Genomic DNA, 20235 nt, shown 5'->3' with positions numbered 1-20235 from the left:
AGAGGGAGCATATGGAGTCCCCGAAGTCCAGAAGTTGTTTTTCCAAATGACTGTGGAGGTGGAAAGCCATGTATGATTCTCCATATGTAAAAATTCTTTCTGAAAAAGTTGGTGTTTCATTTGGGTAAAATTACCTGAGGGGAAAACTGAGCAGTAGATCCCATGTTGTGCAGAAGGGAAGGTGACATAAATCCATGCCAAGCTCCCTATTACGGTGATCTCTGTTAAAGTCATATTTGTCTAGTGTGCAGTCCTACAGGCTGGTCTCTCTGTGACATCTGTATGATTTTACCATTTTATTTATCAGTTTATTCAATTCTCTAGCTCTTCACCAACACAGAGAAAGAAAACAATCTTACTTCCTATCTAAAGCATTTTTAAAAAGATGGGCTCATTGACAGAGCTTTAAACTAGATTTGAAGCGGGAAGGGGGCAAAACATCGGCCCGTCTGAAGTGCATGTATACCAATGCACACAGTATGGGTAACAAACAGGAGGAGCTTGTAGCCATGATGAAACCGGAAAATTGCAATGTTGTTGCTATTACAGGAACATGGTGGGATGTCTCCCATGACTGTGGCGTGCCAATTGATGGTTACAAGCTCTTTAGGAGGGACAGACAAGGGAGAAGAGGCGGTGGGGTGGCTCTGTATGTTAGGGACTGTTATGATTGCTTTGAACACAAGTGTAGTGAAGACAGGGTGGAGTGTCTTTGCATTAGAATCAGGGGGAAGGCCAACAGGGCATATGTTGTAGTAGGAGTCTACTACAGGCCACCCAACCAGGACAGAGAGGTGGATGAGATATTTTATAGGCACTTAGGTGAAATTGCTTGCCCTTGTTCTTGTGGGTGACTTTAACTTCCCAGACATCTGCTGGAAACACAACACAGCAGAATGAGACCAGTCCTGGAGATTCCTAGAATATGTGGGAGATAACTTCCTAACGCAACTGGTGAGTGAACCGACCAGAGAAGGTGCCCTGCTGCATCTCCTCTTTGTGAAGAGAGAAGGACTGGTGGATGATGTGGAGGTTGGAGGCCGACTAGGGCACAGAGATCATGAAATTAAATAGAGTTCTCTATTCTTAGAGAGGCCAGGAGAGAACTAGGCAGGACTGACATCCTGGACTTCAGAAGGTCTGACTTTGTCTTGTTTAGGCACCTGCTTGAAAGGATCCCCTGGGAGACTCTCCTGAAGGGTACAGGGGCCCAGGAAGGCTGGGCACTCTTTAAGAAGGAAGTGTTAATGGCTCAGGAGCAGGCGGTCCCCAGGTGCTCTTAAGAGAAGCCAACGCCAGAGAAGACCACCCTGGCTGAACAGGGAGCTTTGGCTGCAACTCAGGGAGAAAAGGAGAGTTTACAGCCTTTGGAAGAAGGGGCTAGCCACACACAGAGATTACAAAGAGGCTGTGAGGCTATGCAGGGTGGAAATCAGAAGGTCTAAAGCCCAACTGGAAATTAATTTGGCCTCTGCAATCAAGGATAACAAGAAAAGTTTCTATGTCAGTAGCAAAAGAAAGTCCAGGGATAGTCTCCATCCCCTGCTAGATGCAGGAGAAAATACGGTAACAAGTGATGAAGAGAAGACTGAGGTGCTTAATACCTTCTTTGCCTCAGTCTTTAATAACAAGATTAGTTGTACTGATGAAATCCAGTCTCCACAGCCTGAATACAGAGACTGAGAGAACGCCGCCGCCACAGTCCAGGAGACAGTCAGTGACCTGCTGCATCACACAGACACACACAAGTCTGTGGGACCAGACGGGATACACCCGAGAGTGCTGAAGGAGCTGGCTGGGGTGCTCGCCAGGCCACTTTCTATTATTTACCAGCAGTCCTGGATGACCGGGGAGGTCTCAACAGATTGGAAATCGGCCAGTGTGACGCCCATCTGTAAGAAGGGTCGGAAGGATGATCCGGGAAATTACAGGCCTGTCACCTTGACTTCGGTGCCCAGAAAGATGATGGAGCAGCTCATCCTAAACACCATCATGCAACACATGAGGGACAACCAGATGCTTGGGCCCAGTCAGCATGGGTTTATGAAAGGCAGGTCCTGCTTGACAAACCTGATCTCCTTCTACAACAGGGCAATCTGCTTATTGGATGAGGGAAAGGCTGTGGATGTTGTTTACCTTGACTTTAACAAGGCTTTTGACACCGTTTCCCACAGCATTCTCCTGGTGAAACTGGCTGCTCGAGGCTTGGATGGCCACACGCTTTGATAGGTAAAAAACTGGCTGGATGGCCCGGCCCAAAGAGTTGTGGTGAACGGAGTTAAATCTGGTTGAGGGCCGGTCACGAGTGGCTCTGTTTTGGGGCCACTCCTGTTTAACATCTTTATTGATGATCTAGATGAGGGGATCGAGTGCACCCTCAGTCAGTTTGCAGGTGACCCCAAGTTGGGTAGGAGTGTTGATCTGCTCGAGGGTAGGGAGGCTCTGCAGAGAGACCTGGACAGGCTGGAGCCATGGGCTGAGGCCAACTGGAGGAGTTTCAATGAGGGCAAATGCCGGGGGCTGCCCTTGGGCCACAACAACCCCCAGCAGTGCTACAGGCTTGGGGAGGAGTGGCTGGAGAGCTGCCAGTCAGAGAGGGACCTGGGGGGGTTGATTGACAGCTGGCTGAACAGGAGCCAGCAGTGTGGCCAGGTGGCCAAGAAGGCCAATGGCATCCTGGCTTGTGTCAGCAATAGCACGGCCAGCAGGGACAGGGAAGGGATCTTACCCCTGTACTCGGCACTAGTGGGGCTGCACCTCTATGGCTGTGTTCAGTTTTGGGCCCCTCACTACAAAAAGGATATCGAATTACTCAAGCGTGTCCAGAGAAGGGCAACGAAGCTGGTGCAGGGTCTGGAGCACAGGTCCTACGGGGAGCGGCTGAGGGAACTGGGGGTGTTTAGTGTGGAGAAGAGGAGGCTGAGGGGAGACCTCATCGCCCTCTACAGCTACCTGAAAGGAGGTTGCAGAGAGCTGGGTTTGAGCCTCTTTAGCCTAGTAGAAAGCAACAGGACAAGAGGGAGTGGCCTCAAGTTGTGCCATGGAAGGTTTAGACTGGATATTAGGAAGCATTACTGTCCAGAACGGGTTGTTGGGCGTTGGAATGGGCTGCCCAGGGCAGTGGTGGAGTCCCCATCCCTGGAGGTGTTTAAGAGTCGGGTCAACATAGCTTAAGGATATGCTGTAGGTGGGAACTGTACTAGGCGAACGGTTGGACTAGATGATCTCCAGGGTCCTTTCCAACCTAGATGATTCTGTGATTCTGTGAACCTTTCTATAGAGTCGGTTACTAAGGACTTCATTTAAAAAAAAAATTTAGTTCCCTCAATACTTGCACAGGACTACTTAATCAAAAACTCCATCTATTTACCTGCTTATTCAAGTGTCTAACTCACTTTCACAGTCTATCCTGAAGCCCTACACACCTCAAACAACTGTAAGAATTCTTTAGCAGTATTTGACAAGTTGAAACAGTCTTTCTAAACATGTATATTGTTTTCATTTTCCGGTTATTATGCTAAAATAACCTGATTTCCTTGAGTATGTTTATTGGAATTAAGAAATCTGTATAAAATGAATTATGCCAGCCAATGTAATCAATACAATGTATTTTGGGGCCTCCTTTTTTGTTTTTTTTTCTAATTTCCTGGAGTCATCACAGTTCTGTCTAAACTATTGAACTTGCATATTCATATATAACTCCATAGCAGCTTCTGAAAGCTAATTTTCTACTCTATTTTAGCTTCCAGGACCAAACACAGGAGTATGTAATATTTTCCATTTCTAACTCAGTAATTGATTTTCAATAAGAGTAGTTTACCAAGTAGATGTTTCCATCTGACTCTTAATGGTAAAGCATACTAAAGCAGCCTGAAATAGAAATCAAATGTGAATTTCTACAGCTGCGCTTACAAGTCTTATACTTTTACAAATTTTGGTGCAAGTGTTTTGTATTTTTCCGTGAATTATCTAAAAGTGATGCTTATCATAATAAATGCTTAAATATCTTTGATCTTTCTCCAAACTACTCCATGTAATTATCTGTTAGGGAATTAATGCTATTACTGACATCATCTTGTCTGGTGACTCATCTCACTTAATCTGGTGTCCTTTAATCTTCCTTGTACTTGCTCACATACTGTAGATCTTTAAGTGTGCTATAGAGAGTAACTGGATTAATATTTGCTTTAAACATGCTAGTATATATTCCTGAGATGCCCTCTGTTTGTATTTTTATATAGCTTCATCATACACAACAAAGATACTTTCTTCAATAATGCTACAAGAAGTAGAATTGTACACCATATTTTACAAAGAGTGAAATATGAAGAAGGGAAAAACAAAATTGGTAAGTGCGAGCAACATGCCTTCAAACATGGGTGCTAAATCCCACCAATGAAAGAGAAGTCTGCCTGGGCTGGTAGGACTCTTTTGCTTCCTTTTTAATCACCTCAGTTATGAGCTGTTTACATCTCACCCACAGCTGTTGTAGGGGCTTTCCCTGGAAGTCCTGATCATTTCCCTGTAATATCAGGCTGCTTTCACAAGCACATATGTCACCACTTGGGATTTATCACCTCTGAAAGGAAAGAGCCTGATTTAAACAAGAAATGTGTACAGATTAAGGGCCCTGGAGAAGCAGACTCATGCAGAAAAGCTTTTACTCCTTCATAAAAATGTATTTGGAAGGATGGCAAGATTTGTACTGCTGTGCGTCCCAGCCTGTAGGTCTTCTCCCTGGATACCTGTCTATCCCTAAGGGAGATGCAAGGTTCTGTATCTCTGTGGCTGCTGTGAGTCAAAAGGGAGTTCACCAGTAATGTCCTCAGTGCAAAGGATGCCATGCATAACTATTGCATCACTTTCAAATAGTGAGTGGAGTGGACCTTTGGAGCGACAAATATGCACATCCAGGAGAGCAGGCAGTGACAGAGGAGGGCTGGAGTATGAGCAATAGCTCTCTTCTGCCTTGTGATACAGAGCACGTACTGCTTGTGTGTCACGTAGAAAGAAACTGGGGCGTTACAGAGATTCAATCCCCATAAAACTCTGCAGCCTGTTTCATTTCCCTGCTTCTTAAACCCTGTCCTTCCTCAGGAGGTAGAGAAACTTCCCAGAACTTCACTTGTTTCTTCCTCAGCTCCTGGGATGAGGGCAGTAGTAGCTCTGAGCAATGACAAGTGAGCAGAGTGAGAGAAGAAAAGGAAGAACTGATGTGGTGCATGCAGCCATTGCATTTGGCGCACACACTTGCAGTCCTTGCCTGCTTCAAGAGCCCAAGCTTCCTCACGTATCTACTTGTGTTGTACCTACCATGAACACAACCTTTCATTGATCGCTGAGCAGAACAAAGCCTGGCTGGGGTATACAGGTTTTGCTTTTCTGCCAGACTTTGGAGGAAAGCATATTCTGCCAAGCAGATACTAATGCAGTCACTGAAAGAGCTGTTTATGTTGAATTAATACTTCTCATTGCTGTGTTCTTGCTGCTATCATTCCCCTGTGAATTAGGAAAGGAATCAGGATTCTTTGCCTCTTGGTCAATGGGGTTCAAATGCCTTCAGGTTGTTAGTGCCAGTATTTAGTTTTGCATTGCCTGATAGGTGTTCAGTCCTGTTTTGGTGACTTACCAAGTGAAAAGTGCCCACATCTCAGCAATCATTCATTATTTCTCTCAAGGCTGTCATTAAAGAGGGATAAAGCCTGGCTGAGTGGGGTATATTTTTGTGCCAAATAATCTTTTTCTTCAGGTTCAAATATATTTTCTGGTCTTGTACTACTGCAGCCTGTCTTGTTTCTGTTCTACCTGTTAGTCAAGCAGCTTTTGTAAGACATAAACTAAATGTATTTTACAACCTTGCTATCATATGGAAATTAAAGAGTTTCAGTTGCTTTACTGGCCTGCAGTTCAAAAATTTAAAGATCTTCCTTGAAGTTTTCAGCTCACAAGAAATACAGCCTTTCATCTAAATAGCTTCCTTAGAGCATAATTTATGGGTCAAGCTTCAGTCCTGGTGTGAGGTCCCTAATTTCACTGAACTTATGCTAAAGAGGGATTTGGCAAACGAATCTTTAAGCCTCCATCATAATAAATGATAGATTATGATTAATATTTGAACACATTTCTGCTTATATTATATCTTAGTTCATCAAAATCTGTAAAAGATTAGGTTTTTTACATGTATCTTTTACTGTCAGTGGGCTTCAGACTTGTGTTTTGCTTTTTATTTAGCAGTTTTTCTGGTTCTATTAGTAAATAATTGGATACGTTTGATTCTTAGGTCTGAATCGATTGCTCAGTAATGGCTCCTATGAAGCTGCATTTCCTCTTCATGAGGTATTTTTCTCAGATTTTTTTCTTTTTGAACAGACATTTCCCACAAAATGAATTCTTAATTGTGTAATATTTTTTTCTCAGTCTTATTAATGTTATTACTCTCTTTCGCATTTTGCATCTACCTCTGACATCCCTTCCATTTAGTAATGCTTTTTTTTTCTTGCAAAAAGAGATGAGTAAGGAGAGTTGTTCTGGATCTGTTCTGTAAAAAGTATTTGGGTTTAATAAATCAGTATATTTTCAGAGGGTAAAAATACCATGCTGTTGTTTTCTCTTTGAGATTCTCCAATTTATAGCCTTTGACTTGGAACACAATTTATCATAAATTTCTTAAGAAGAATAATCTCAAATCTTGTTAAGAAGAATAATGTAAATATTTAAAGTAATATTTAGCTTTTGTTGCACGAGTATGGAGTTTGAACAAAATGTATTTTAGGGAAGTTACAGAAGTAAGAATTCAATAAGAACACATGGAGCAGAAAACCACAGACACCTGCTCTACGAGTGCTGGGCTTCCTGGGGAGTGTGGTATAAATACCAACCACTGGACCTCGTGAGGTAAGTCTCCTGCTTTTATTATGTCACATTATAGTTGCTTTGAGCATTGGTTATCTCTCCTCTGACAAAACCATGAAAAGCTCAGTTAATTCATATGTTTTTTAAAAACTGATCCTGAGGTCATGGGAATCCATTTCATTCATGGTGTCACTACATTCAAAGAAGTATCTGTAGAAGAGCTTGTAGAAGGAGCTGAAAGTGAAGGAAGTTTCATTCTAGAGTTTCCTGACACCATAACTTCTAATGAAGGATTTTCAGAATATTTAAGAGAGAAAAAAGGGAAGAGAGAAATCTGTGGAGGCTGGGTAGACTTGGTTGCATGTCTAGCCACTGGAGGAGTTCTTCCTCCTCAAAGCATGACTTTGGTGAAAAACAGGCTCTCATCAACTGGATCTTCTTTCTTTCCAAAAAGCAACACAGAAGGAGCCCTGGATGAAGTTTAATGATGCTTACAGCTGGCATGACGCAGAGCTCACAGTCACTGAGTGTGCTACTGTGCTCAGCAGCACTCGTGGTAATGGGTTAAAGTCTCTCCTGTACCACCTCCCTTAAACTCAGCCCAGTCACATCTACATTACATTTGTATTCATCTTGGAAGTAGCCTGGAAAGAAGAACACCAAGAAAGCCGAGACATGGCTCCAAATTCTTATAGCCCTTTTAAATAATGTTTTCAAAGAGCCTTGCATGTGCTAATAGAGGATTACATATATTTTATGCATATAGAGAGAGCCAGAACCTTTACTGATCATGTTGGCAGAACTATCATTGGATATTAATAGGCTTTTTCTACTTGAAGAGAGGAAAATGAAGCTACAAGAGTTTATTAATAAAGTCTTAAAATGCATTGGTATCACTGAAGATACTGATAGATTGGGTATTGAGAAGGGTCATATGGAGCATACAATTGGTCCAACAGATTAATTTCCCCTTTTTTTTTAAGTTCTGTAACTGGTAGAAACCTTTGCTTTTATTGATTCTCAAAATTTGTAGAGGGTGACCCTGGAGACAAGGCAGTGTTATTGATTAAGGCCATATAAAACTTATCAATCTCATAAAACAAGATGTGTTCAATTTCCATCGAGAAAAAGTTCACAGAGAAATATAATTAAAAAATTTTACTAAGTCAAGTAATTTTTAAAATACTTTAGAAAACAAAGTAATGCATTTGTACTTCATAATTTAACCCTGGAAGCTTATTTCTTTTTTAATATACTGGCCTGGACAGAAATACGGAATTTTTCTCAAATTACACTCTGGAAATTGCTGATTTACTGAGAAGCCAGCAGTTATACTGAAGTTTTTATTTTTAATTTCCAAGTATACAATATTAATGTCACAGTATAAACAGCTTACCTCTGTAATGTTTTTAATCATTTGTCCATAGTGGTCAAGGCTACTGTTCTTCATCAAGATGTCTTGTTTGTGAAAGTGTCGTTGAGCCAATATCTGGGTTTTGGTTTAATCTGGTTTACGAATATGGACTATCAGGCATCTGGAAGGTTTTTTAAGTATGAGAATAAATGGTAACAGAATGAACAATGTTAGACACATGATTGTTCTGAACCTTGCTGGCAATCTTTTTGAGTAGTCTGGGTTTGATGTCTTAGATTCTGTAAGATGTTTTAGCTTTTCATCAAGGCGGTGACATCCACAGATTTTTCTACAGCTGTTTCACAAAGAAAAAAAGGAATCAAAATAGTGGACCCTCTAGCTGAGGTCATGGGTGTCCTGTGGTGGTTCAGAGTAGGTATTTACCCAAGGAGCTGGGGGCTGGCAGAAGGTGTGAGGGTCCCTGAGCATTTGCAGCAGCATGAGTCTTGGTAGCCATTGAGCTCTGCAGGGTTCAAAGCTGCAGCCCCAGCCCAGCGGGCTGTTTGCTGCCTGGAGCTCACCTATGGCTACAATGAATTCACTGAAGGAGGGATGACAGAAAAGGGGAGGAATGCCTTTTTATTCTCACTTCACAGATGCTAGATCCCTCACATTTTCTTAGCTCCTGCCAAACCTTTCCTGTCTACTGCCACTCTCAGCAGTTCACGTGCCTAGTGAGCTGGAGATTTTTCCTTGAAGAGCTGACAACACCAGCAAGACCTGTTGGTCATTTCACTCAGAAGTATTTCAGCATGCATACTTTAAAATGAAGCTTTTTTAGTACCAGTTCTGCAGCATGAGCAACTTTGTACTTTTTTTCACAGTCCAAGAGCTATGTGGGGTGTGCTTGAAGGGAGTAGTGTTGCCATTTGTACAAAAGGAGTGTATGGATGTTAATGCTTCCACATACATCTGGCCAGAACTTTCTGCTACTAGGTGATATTCCCCTTTACTATATGCTTTAGAAAGGCTAAGGAGTAAATTAGATGTAGATAATATAATTATCTCATTAATAATATTATATTTCCACCTTAAAGTCAAGTTGCCACAATGGTAAGTGAAGTTGTTCTTATTTTGGTGCTTGTTTATTTTTTAACTTAGCTGTTAAAATGAGGTCTTACATCTCCAGTGCTGTCAATTTGGTACTTCCCAGATTTCATTTAATCTCACCAGCTAGCTGTTACGGAGATACTAGTCACTAGAAATAAAAGGGAAAAAGTCATTTGCGGGGAGTTGCATGATTCTGCTTTCACTCTGCTTTGAAACATGTGGTGGTATGAAGGTGCAGACCTGGCACAGTGGCAAAGGCACTCTTATTAATCAACAGATGTGGTACCATGATTTTAATTACACTTCTGTTGGAATTCACTATCCCTAGTTACTTTACAAGAATAATTTAAAGGCCTTAGAATTGGTGACAATTGGAAAGAGGTAGGACTTAGTATATTTATATGCTCTGGGACCAAGTCAGTCAATGGAAACAGTTGCAGCGGTTCCTAGGGGCTTTAGATCACCTCCTTCACGCTTCTATGCATAGCTGCTTCCCTCTAGGTTGTGCGCAAATTGCTCCTGCTGCTGCTTGTGCATGTTATTTACAGGACAAAAAGGGAGGGAGAAAACTGTATTTATAAAGTGATTGTAAAGCTACTTAAATGAACCTGAAAACAAAGGTAATGCCTGAGTAACTTGCGTTCTACTCCGTTTACATTAAATGACTTGCTTGCAAACTGACAACTCCCTTTCAATCTCCTGTCAAGCCTTCCTTCTCACCTGATTGCTCCTGTCATAAGAGGACAAATTCATGTGTCCAAAACACCTATTGGAAAGCTCTAGCCCCTTCGCAACTTGTTTCTGTGATGTGGAAAGTTCTGTATAGGATTTTGTTTTGACCTACAAATGGATTCATGAACAGAGATAGGTTCTTGGCTTGAGTTCAAACCTGTCTATATTCTAGCTTCCTTCTAGGCATCCTGAAGACAAAAGATTATATAATGAAGGTCATTAAACACAGAATAATCCTATATCACATTTTTTTGGTCTGCAATCAGGCTCTGTAGTTTAATACTTTTCAAAATAGTGAGACTGAAATCTTGACTCAGTTAAGTCAGTGATAGTTCTGCCATTGGAATGGGGTGAAGGGAGAGACAATTCACCATTAAGGTAGGTGATATTGGAGGGCTAGTATATATTCTAGCATAAAATTGAGAAGCTGAAATTACTTTTTTATTCTAGTAGTGCAGCATATCCGAGGATAGGAGAGATGGATTATTCTGTTAGGTGCTTTTTTATGTTAGTTGTGGAGGAAATTTTCTGTTGGAGAACCATAAAACACACAAAACATTTTTTTCTATTCTTACTAACAATCTGAAAAATTGGATGGTTATAAGTTAGCAAAGTTAACAAAAATGCCAATGTTATCAATACTGGAAAATTTCAAATAGGCCTTCAATGAACAGAGTGATAACAGATGAAATTTAGGTATAAGTAATGCACAGTGATGCGCCCTAGAAAAAAAATCCCTGGAATTCTTCATGTACATTACTGAGTTCTGGCTAAAATGTTATCATGAAGCTAAAAGATCTGCCATCAATATGGAGAGCTATATGAAATTTAACCCAATTATGGATTGGAATAAATGTGGAACTAATCTGAATATGGGAGCTAGGAAAGTCTTCAGAGACCTTGTCACTGCCATGGGGGTTTTTTTATAGAATTCAACCTAGTGGTATCTGAGCAGAAACTTACCAAAAAAAATGCTAACTATGAGGCCAGAAGAAATGCAATATTGACTTGATCCTGATGCAAATTGCAGCAGCACAGCCTGTGGAATACCAGCTATGAAGTAAAAGGCAGTAGTGGGAGACTGAGGCTGTTTATCCATTTTTAAACCAACACCTATCAAAGTAATGTCAACTTCCTGCATTTATCTTTAAAACCAGGCTCACTAATGGCCTCAGATGCTTTTTCCTTACATTGCAGAGATTTGGGTCACTCCCCATCATGTCCATTCTTCTTTGTGCACACATTGAACTTTGTTTGGCTCTTCATCTAGGATGAAGCTGTTCAACGTCTAGACCAAAAAAGAGTACTATGATTTGCAGTGCCAGATGGAAAGGCTCAACAGGACAGGAGATTAAGTTTGTCATGAATGTTTGTCGGCTAGGGGGGTGGAATGAGGGAAGCATTCATCCTTGAATGCAGAGAATTAAATAAAAAAATCTTGATGAAGGTTAGGTTTACTTCACTACTTAGAACTATGTCCATGGTGAAAAATAGGTCATAAATATTAAGTGGAAGTAAGGTTAAAATGTAAATTTGCCTTTTCAGTGGAGCAGGCACAGCTTGACATCCTAGGTGTCAGGAAAATGATTGGGCCAAAGATCTCACTAATGCTCTTAAGTCAGGGCTTAAGCACTTTCCAGTCCTTTTACAACCAGACCTGCTGCCCTTGTCAGAACTGAATATGTTATCGTTAGCTTACCACCTCTTTAGCCTGTAAATTTGAGTCTCTGTTGAATGGCAGAAGACTAAAAACAACATGAAAATATTTGACTTCTCATACAGAGCTAGTAAAATCCAATGATAATAATCGGCGTAGGTCAGTATCACTCGGCAAAGCATGAGCTCAGCCCAGACAGATATTGCTTACACTGGAAATTTTTTATATCCATTTGAAAACTGATGATTTTGTCCATTCCAGACCAAGTGTTTATTTCTCTTCTCCACTGCCTCTAACCCTGGAGCCCATCATGGGTCTTTTCCTCCTCACTGTGAAAGTTTAACCAAAGATGTTTTCTAGTAGCATAATGGAGCCAGTAGTGCTGGCTCACTGCATTCTTTGTCTCTGGACAGATCAGAAGTTGCATCATTAGAATAAAAGTGGATTTTCATCAGCAGCTATTCTCAAATTCAGTTGATATGCAAGTTTAAATTGTCTGCAATGTCTCTGAAGTGCAAGAGTATCATCTTGCCTCATTCTTTAGAACTAATCTTGCACATAATCTCCTAAAGTCTTCTTTGTAATCATGATAATTGTATATTGATTTGTAAAGCATCCTAATCTGATCATCAGCCTACTGTGCACAAGACCATCAAACACAGGACAATGCATGAGCCTGCTCCTGTGCTGATGAGTTCAGCGGGTTTTTTGTGTGCTTGATGTATTCTTTAACACATAAATAAAGGTTTCATTGTGTTTGGGAAGAAGAAAAATGCTAATGAATATGTAGCAAATAAGAGCTTCCTGGCCACTTTGCTTTTAGTTTTTAAGCAATATAGCTAACAAACTAGGATTAATTCAGACTACTTTCCTCGAATCAGTGCAAAATGATACATAAAGTTATTTGCTGGACTTCCCTTGCACTTTACTTTCCACCTGTGGTAGAATCATGAAATTAGTTTTCCAGGAACTGAGCTAAGAAAAGAAATAATCAAATTAAAATAAACTGGATTGGAGAATAACCTCTGGTTAATTAATTTCTTAGAAATAATTTGGGCCCAAATAATTTTTGCTGGTATACCAGCTTCAGAGATAAAACCGATTTCAACGCAATTATTTGGTAGTTACACAGCCAAAAGGCAAAGCAAGCCATCAATTTCCCAGATACTAAGAACTAGCTTTTTAAAATAAACTGTGTTTCCTTTCTGAGGTATCCACTCATCTCACTGTAAAATGTGATGAGTGAATTTTTAAATTAGTTTAAATAAGTTCATTCATGAGTCAGGTCCCTCAGTGTGGATTTAGAAGCTCAGCTGCAGACTTTTTCTTCTCTCTAATCTACTCTTCAGATATAATAGATATATTTATTTTCTATTAACAAGCAAAATTAAGCAAATTTATTCTAATTAGCAGGTAACTTCGCTGTGTTGTGTTTTAAAACAGGCGGTACTTTGGTGAGAAAATTGGGCTGTACTTTGCCTGGTTAGGCTGGTACACGGGGATGCTCTTCCCAGCTGCTTTCATTGGATTGTTTGTCTTTTTGTATGGAGTCACCACTTTGAACCACTGCCAAGTCAGGTAATGTGGGTACTTTTATAAGGGAAACTACAGCTGTGGGTTATTATGAATAATTTAAGAAATCTTCATATGAATTGTTAATGACTTCATTTTGAACTATTGAATGCTCGGGAAAAGACTGTGCTTGGTTCTCATAAGGTACCCAGTATCGAGCTTCCCTTGTTTTGTGCTCCTGAATTGGGATGAGAGGCAATGTTTCTTGCCCAGTTCCAGCTGCTGATGGTGCTGGCAACTCAGTATGAAGTGGGGAAAAAGTAGGGCTCCTTCATTACTGTTGTAACAGGCCAGCAGAAGAGTGGGGAATTTTCACTGTCTTCAAGGCCTTCCCAAAGATCCACAACAGGAAGGCATTCTTCAGATGAACCTCTTTCACCTTCTACTGAGTGCTGCATCTCTACGAATCTTGCACACATAAGTCACAAGAATAAGTGAATCTTAACTTACCTGCAATCAGCCTCACCCTCCTCCTTCCGAAGGTCACTTGTGACTCAGTGAGAAGCTGGAAATGGTAAAGAGATACTGTTAGGCTGGCCCTGAAGAATTATCCTCTGCAGTTATGGCTGTAAACTCTGAAGTCTTAGACAGTCAACAAATATTAATTTTACACATGCAGTTATGAGCCTCTTGACTTCAGTTACAGAGCAGTATTGTTCAATAAGTAACTGAATATTAGTGAAACTTATCAATGAGTTTTAAGACTGATTGTTGTGCATCAAACTATTAATTTTTATCTTTTCTGTTTTTCCAGTAAAGAAGTCTGCCAAGCTACAGATATCATAATGTGTCCTATATGTGATAAATATTGTCCCTTCATGAGGTTGTCAGACAGCTGTGTTTATGCCAAGGTATGTTTCAAACTATGCAAATAGAAATGCTTTCCTGGTAAAAGCATAAGTTTTACTTTTTGCATTTGGCTTTAGTGAGCCTGGATAGATAAAATCTTGGAAGGACAGATCAAGATTAACCAATATTAATATTCTTTGTCTTTTACCAAGATTTAGTTTGGGTTGTAAAACACTTGAATGCAATTTGCACTTAAAGATACAACAGTCCCAGTGGTCACGACTTAGGTGCATGTCCTTGGCATCAACCTTTATCTTACGATCCATCCTTTGTACGTGGCTCCATAAAATTAATGCTTTGGGTCTGAGATGATACTCACACCTGGTGTTGGCAAGGGTCAGTCCCAGGCCAGGCTGTCAAATAGTCCTCTACTGACAAGTGCATTTCACACATCAAGGGAAGGATCCTCAGGATTGTCAGGCCAGCTGCACTCATGATCACATTAATGTTATTAGGTGAAAATAGAAAATAAAGCCTTATTGTCACAAATTGATCACACTATTAATATATCTCTCAGGTAACCCACCTTTTTGACAATGGAGCTACTGTCTTTTTTGCTGTTTTCATGGCGGTGTGGGGTAAGTTTTTGGTTTGATATTAATTGCACAATCTTTTTCTTAAAGATTGTGATGCAACATAGGCCTTTGTAATTTCCAGCACACTTTTTTTTAGACACTGAGAAAAACAATATAGGCTTGGTTCTTTTCTCTTTCTGCAAAAAGAAGATGGAAGTGATTGAAATCAGGTGTTTATGTGATAATAATTTTAATTAGAATAAAAACATGAATACAGTACGTAGTGTCTGTGTAGATATTTATATTCTGTGGAGTTTTGTAATTGTTTTTCAGTCTGTTGGCACTGAGGCCTTTTCTCTGTTACTGCTCAGGGATTCCCTTAGCTAAGACAGCTCAGTTCAGTATCTGTTCTAAAATGAATTAATGTATTGTTTTTCCCACCTTGAAGAAAGGCAGTAAAGCTTAAATATATGTAAGCTGGTTTTAATTAAAGCAAAATTGATGAAATAAATGGCAGATTTAGTTGAATGACAAATTGATCTGAGAGTGGTCTAACTGTTGCCATGGAGGCTGAATTTTGTCAATAGGACAATTCTATTTCTGGCTCAACTATTTTTCCTACTGTGGTTTTGTAGGCAGAATTGAAGGCAAGAGAAAACAATCATTTCTGGCAGCACAAAAAGTCTTTCAAACATACCCTGAGCATGCCCAGGCTCTTAGCTGCTACCATGCCATTCTGAGAGAAGGTTATCATCTTTAGAAAATGGCTCATTGAGGTGGGGCCTCAAAAATGTCATCCATCTCACAGCCCCGGGTGCTTGAGATATCTTGATTTAGCTATTGTTCTCCTCTTACACATCTCCAACAACTTTGGAAGGGTGTCCAAGTAAATTTTATAATCTCTGTTTTAAACTGCAAATGCCTTTACCAAGCCACAAGAGATATCCAGGAGGCAAAATTGGAGCCATCAGGACAACATAGATTAGCCTAGCAGTCTGTCTCAGGTCCTTCCTCCAAAAGTATGTTTTTGTCTTAGTTAATAATTTAATTAGGTCAAATACCAATCAAGCCTATTCATGCCATTTCATGTAATGTTGATATTAAAATACCACAAATTATATTAAGGAAAAAATCCACAGATCGTACAGATTTTATGTTTCTCCTTGGTATTTCAGCTTTGTTTTAGAACTACACTGGAGCTGAGAATCACCAAAACTTTCTAAGCCTTAAAGATTTTTTTATATGTTTACTCAGCTTTTCCAAACTCTTTCTCTATGTGCTCACTGAAATTGAGGATTTTCAAGATAGTTTGGAGGCAGGGACTTCATCTCAGCTAGGAAAATTTATGTGTTAACATTGTTGACCATTTATGTCACTGTTCCTAACTGCTGGTGAGCATGTCTTTGGAGTGCAGCTTTTTGCACCAGTGCTTTTGTTCCTCCTTAACAGTAACACTGCTTTTAGGCAACAGCTGTGCTCACAGCACTGCAGCAGGGCTGTAGAAAAAGCAGTCCCTCACTCAGGTAACCATGCCTGATCCCGCCTTGTGGTTGCTGAGCATGCCTGCCTACAAAATGTATGTACTTTCTCTTTCCTGTCTCTAGTTGACAGGAGCTGCACCTCACTTCGGTTAGCCTCTCCTTCCTTCCCCTCCTTCAGCATCACTGTCAGATTACCAGACCAAATTCCCTCTGGGGATATCTCCCTCCCAGCCTGCCAAGACTGGAAAATGTACTGCCCATCCATGCATCTCCATCACCTCATCCCACATAAAGACAAAACCAAACATAATAAATACTGCCCTCTGAATGATTTGACTAGTGGAGAAGAGAGTATAGGACAGTGGCTGGGGTGAAGAGCTTTCCCCAGCACCTTTTTGCCTTACACTATGCTTGTGAGCTTGCCACCGAGGGATGTAGGGGCTGCAACAGGAAGGAAGTTGTGAGTGTAAGTTAATGGTTTGGGGAATGGAGCAATCCTATGACTTCACCCAAACTGTAGTTTCTTAAATAAGACTTTGCTGAGACAACAGTGAGACTGTGGAGATATTTTCCATACAGTTAGGGCTAAAGCAGCATTAGAACAAGGAAAGCCAAGCTTTCCCAGCAATTTTTCTGGTACTATATTTATGAGTTGGCTTACTGCCTGTCTTAAATGGAATTTCAGTGTGCAGTAGGTCTATTGGCAGCTGCAGGCATTACCATCATCTCAGTAAATCGTAGGGGAAGAGAAGAAACAGTGATAACAGTTTGATTGTGGAAATGGTTTTTTCTGTCAGCATTAAACAACTGGCAAGTGCATGACAAATTGGCTGTGAAAAGTTCAGCCTTCTAGATGATGCAGTTTGACAGACACTAGCATATAAAATAATGATAGCAGTGCTTTTTTTAAAAAAAAAAAGAGAATGGAAACAAAAAAAAGGCAGGTAGAATTCTGTTACCTCTTTAGCCTGAGCTTAGCCACTCTCTTATTATCTGAAGTACCTTTTTCACTGTCTTTAGATCCAGTATGAACTCCTGTCTTGAGGGAGAAGCCTCAATCACTTGCTTAGGGTTTTCAAAACCAGGTGTGGTCAGGTTTGGCTTTCCATGAAGAAGTGATCTGTATGGTCGTTTCCTCCTTTTACAGAAGACATCTTTAACTGATGGACATAGCAGGTTGTTCAGTTTTTAAATAGAAATAAAATACTTCTCCAAATGGTGAGCAAACTGCAGTGGCCAGGCTAGGGAGCAGAATTACGACAAAAAAAATATCAGTATGGGCTGCTTGATTTGTGGAACAACAATGAGCCTGTCTGTAGGACTGTGAAGCACAGAGACCCATCTTTTATAATGCTTCACTATGGGATATGTGGGTCCCATCAAAGTAAGGTTGGAATTGTCAAGTTCACCAGGAGATACTGGAATAGAAACACACTTTTCTTAAAAAAATATATCAACCCACCACCTCACTTATTGTATTTTTGCCCAGTTTGAGAAAAAACCCATACAAGAGGTAAAAGTAATTGATACAGCAGGAGAAAAAAAAAAAAAAAGACACTTGCTAAGGTATACCCAGAAGTCATAAGACTTAAGATAATTTTTATTTTAAACTGATGCTGGAAAGGACAAAAGATAGTCTCCCTTCAGTACACTGAAGTAATTCACTGGTAGTTTGTGTAACCTTTTCTGTATTGGAGCTTCAGTTGAAACAAAAAGCCCTTTCAAAAGGATTGAAGCTATGAATCTCTGTGGTTTATAGGAAACAGTAAGTCCCTATAAACACTAATATTTTTCTTATTGGTGAAGAGATTGTTGCTGATGCTCACTGAGATGTCGTCATCTCAGAATCTGGAAAAGAATTGTTCCTTTTGAGAATCTCTAGTCTTGATGATATTTTCCAGATACTCAAAGCTTTCAAAAAGAGGCTAGCAGTTGAACTTTTTGGTTTGCTGTGCTAGAGGGAAACGCTTACACTTTGCCCTTTATGTATGCCTTGACATATGTCAAGCCTTATAAAAAGATAAATCCCTATCTTTTTTCTATTTTTTTTCTAGGAAAAAATCCTCTCTTTTCACTGTCTGAATTGAATTCTTACCAAATACAGAAAATGAAAGATGTTCATTCTAAGTAACTGTTGACATTTAAATGCAGAAAAAAGTCATTCTCAGAAAAAAATCTAGGTGAATTTAATAATCAGTTGACTCCCAGCATGTTGCTGTAAAAGCAGATGGAATTGTAGATTTTGCTTTTCCAATTCAAGTACTGGAGAAAACTAATGCAAAGATGTCACTGTCTAGATGTTTCCTGAAGCTCTGTAGCAAAGTTCTGTAACTGTCCAACAGGAGAGTCTAGCTATTTATAATTTCTAATGCTTTGCTAGAGACCAGGTGGGCTGATGGTAGTTTCTCTTGTCTCAGCATATCTTTGGGAGACTAAGTCACACAAGAAAAGTCCTTTTCAAAATTTCTTCTCATCTGCCTAGAAGCATGTTTCCTTTGATAAAGAAAGTAGCTTTAGAACACTTGCTGAAAGGCAAAGTTGGGAGGGTAAAAATGTCTGGCATGAAGAATTTAACACTTTTTTCAACCAATAAGAAATGCCAACATAAAACATTTTTTCTAAATATATGTTAGTCTAATATAAGATACTACTTTCCTACAAACCTTGCCTCTAGCATAAAACATTCACACTGATCTGCTCTCTGAGGAGACAGAATTTAAGGAGGTTCTTCAGCAATATTCCTGCTATATAGCATATATACAGAAGTCAGGATCGCAGAATCATATCATAGAATCATAGAATGGTTTGGGTTGGAAGGGACCTTAAAGACCATCTAGTCCAACCCCCCTGCCATGGACAGGGACACCTTCCACTAAACCAGGTTGCTCAAAGCCCCGTCCCACCTGACCCTGAACACTGCCAGGCAGGGGGCATCCACAACTTGTCTGGGCAACGTGTTCCACCCTCACAGTAAAGAGTTTCTTCCTTATATATAATCTAAATCTACCCTCTTTATTTTAAGACCGTTACCCCTCATCCTTTCACTACATTCCCTGGATAAAGAGTCCCTCGCCATCATTTCTATAGGTCCCTTTTACTGAAAGACCACTATAAGGTCTCCCCGGAGCCTTCTCTTCTCTAGGCTGAACAACCCCAACTCTCTCAGCCTGTCCTCATAAGGGAGGTGCTCCATCCATCCACCTGATCATCTTCATAGCCCTCCTCTGGACCTGCTTGAGCCTGTCCATGTCCTTCTTATGTTGGAGACCCCAGAGCTGAACACAGCACTCCAGGTGGGATCTCACAAGAATAGAGGAGAGGGGGAGAATCCCCTCCCTCAACCTGCTGTCCACACTTCTCTTGATGCAGTCCAGGATACAGTTCTGGGATGTGAGTGCACATTGCTGGCTTATAGTCAGTTTTCCATCCACTAATACCCCCAAGTTTTTCTCCACAGGGCTGTTCTTAATCTACTCATCTCCCAGCCTGTATTTGTGCTTGGGATTGCCCTGACCCATGTGCAGGACTTTGTACTTGGTCTTGTTGAACTTCATGAGGTTTGCACAGACCCACCTCTCAAGCCTGTCAAGGTCCCTCTGAATGGCACATACCTTCCCTCCAGTGTGTTGATTACACCACACGGGTTGGTGTCATCAGCAAACTTGCTGAGGATGCACTCAATGCCATTGTTCATATCACCAACAAAGTTGTTAAACAGCATTGGTTCCAGTACCAACCCCTTAGGAAGGCCCCTTGTCACTGCTCTCCACTTGGACATTGAGCCATTGACTGCAACTTTTTTGAGTGCAATCATCCAGCCAATTCCTTATCCAGCAAGTGGTTCATCTGTCCAATCCATGTCTCTCCAATTTAGAGACAAGGATGTTGTGCAGGACAATGTCAGATGCTTTGCACAAGTTGAGGTATATGATGTCATTTGCTCTTCCCTTATCCACCAATGCTGTAACCCTGTCGTAGAAGGCCACCAAATTTGTCAGACATGATTTGCCCTCAGTGAAGCCATGATGGCTGTCAGCAATCACCTTATTTTCCATGTGACCTAGTGTCATTTCCAGGAGGATCTGCTCCATGATGGATATATTAAATGGTGTT

General features: G+C 40.6%; 1 protein-coding gene across 2 annotated transcripts in view; it reads left to right on the top strand.

The window, feature by feature from the left end:
• Positions 1-20235, top strand: part of ANO4 (anoctamin 4) — a 243818-nt gene that overhangs the window by 182499 nt on the left and 41084 nt on the right. For both annotated transcript variants that reach the window (XM_074902662.1, XM_074902664.1), the window contains 6 exons: positions 4242-4348; positions 6281-6336; positions 6773-6894; positions 13149-13283; positions 14032-14128; positions 14644-14704. In XM_074902662.1, the coding sequence (XP_074758763.1) occupies positions 4242-4348; positions 6281-6336; positions 6773-6894; positions 13149-13283; positions 14032-14128; positions 14644-14704 (578 nt within the window). The remainder of the gene's footprint in view (positions 1-4241; positions 4349-6280; positions 6337-6772; positions 6895-13148; positions 13284-14031; positions 14129-14643; positions 14705-20235) is intronic.

Source organism: Athene noctua, chromosome 3, assembly GCF_965140245.1.
Source record: "Athene noctua chromosome 3, bAthNoc1.hap1.1, whole genome shotgun sequence".
Taxonomy (NCBI): Eukaryota; Metazoa; Chordata; class Aves; order Strigiformes; family Strigidae; genus Athene; species Athene noctua.
Note: the sequence above shows the minus strand (reverse complement) of the source record. Positions and strands in the feature narration are given on the sequence as shown.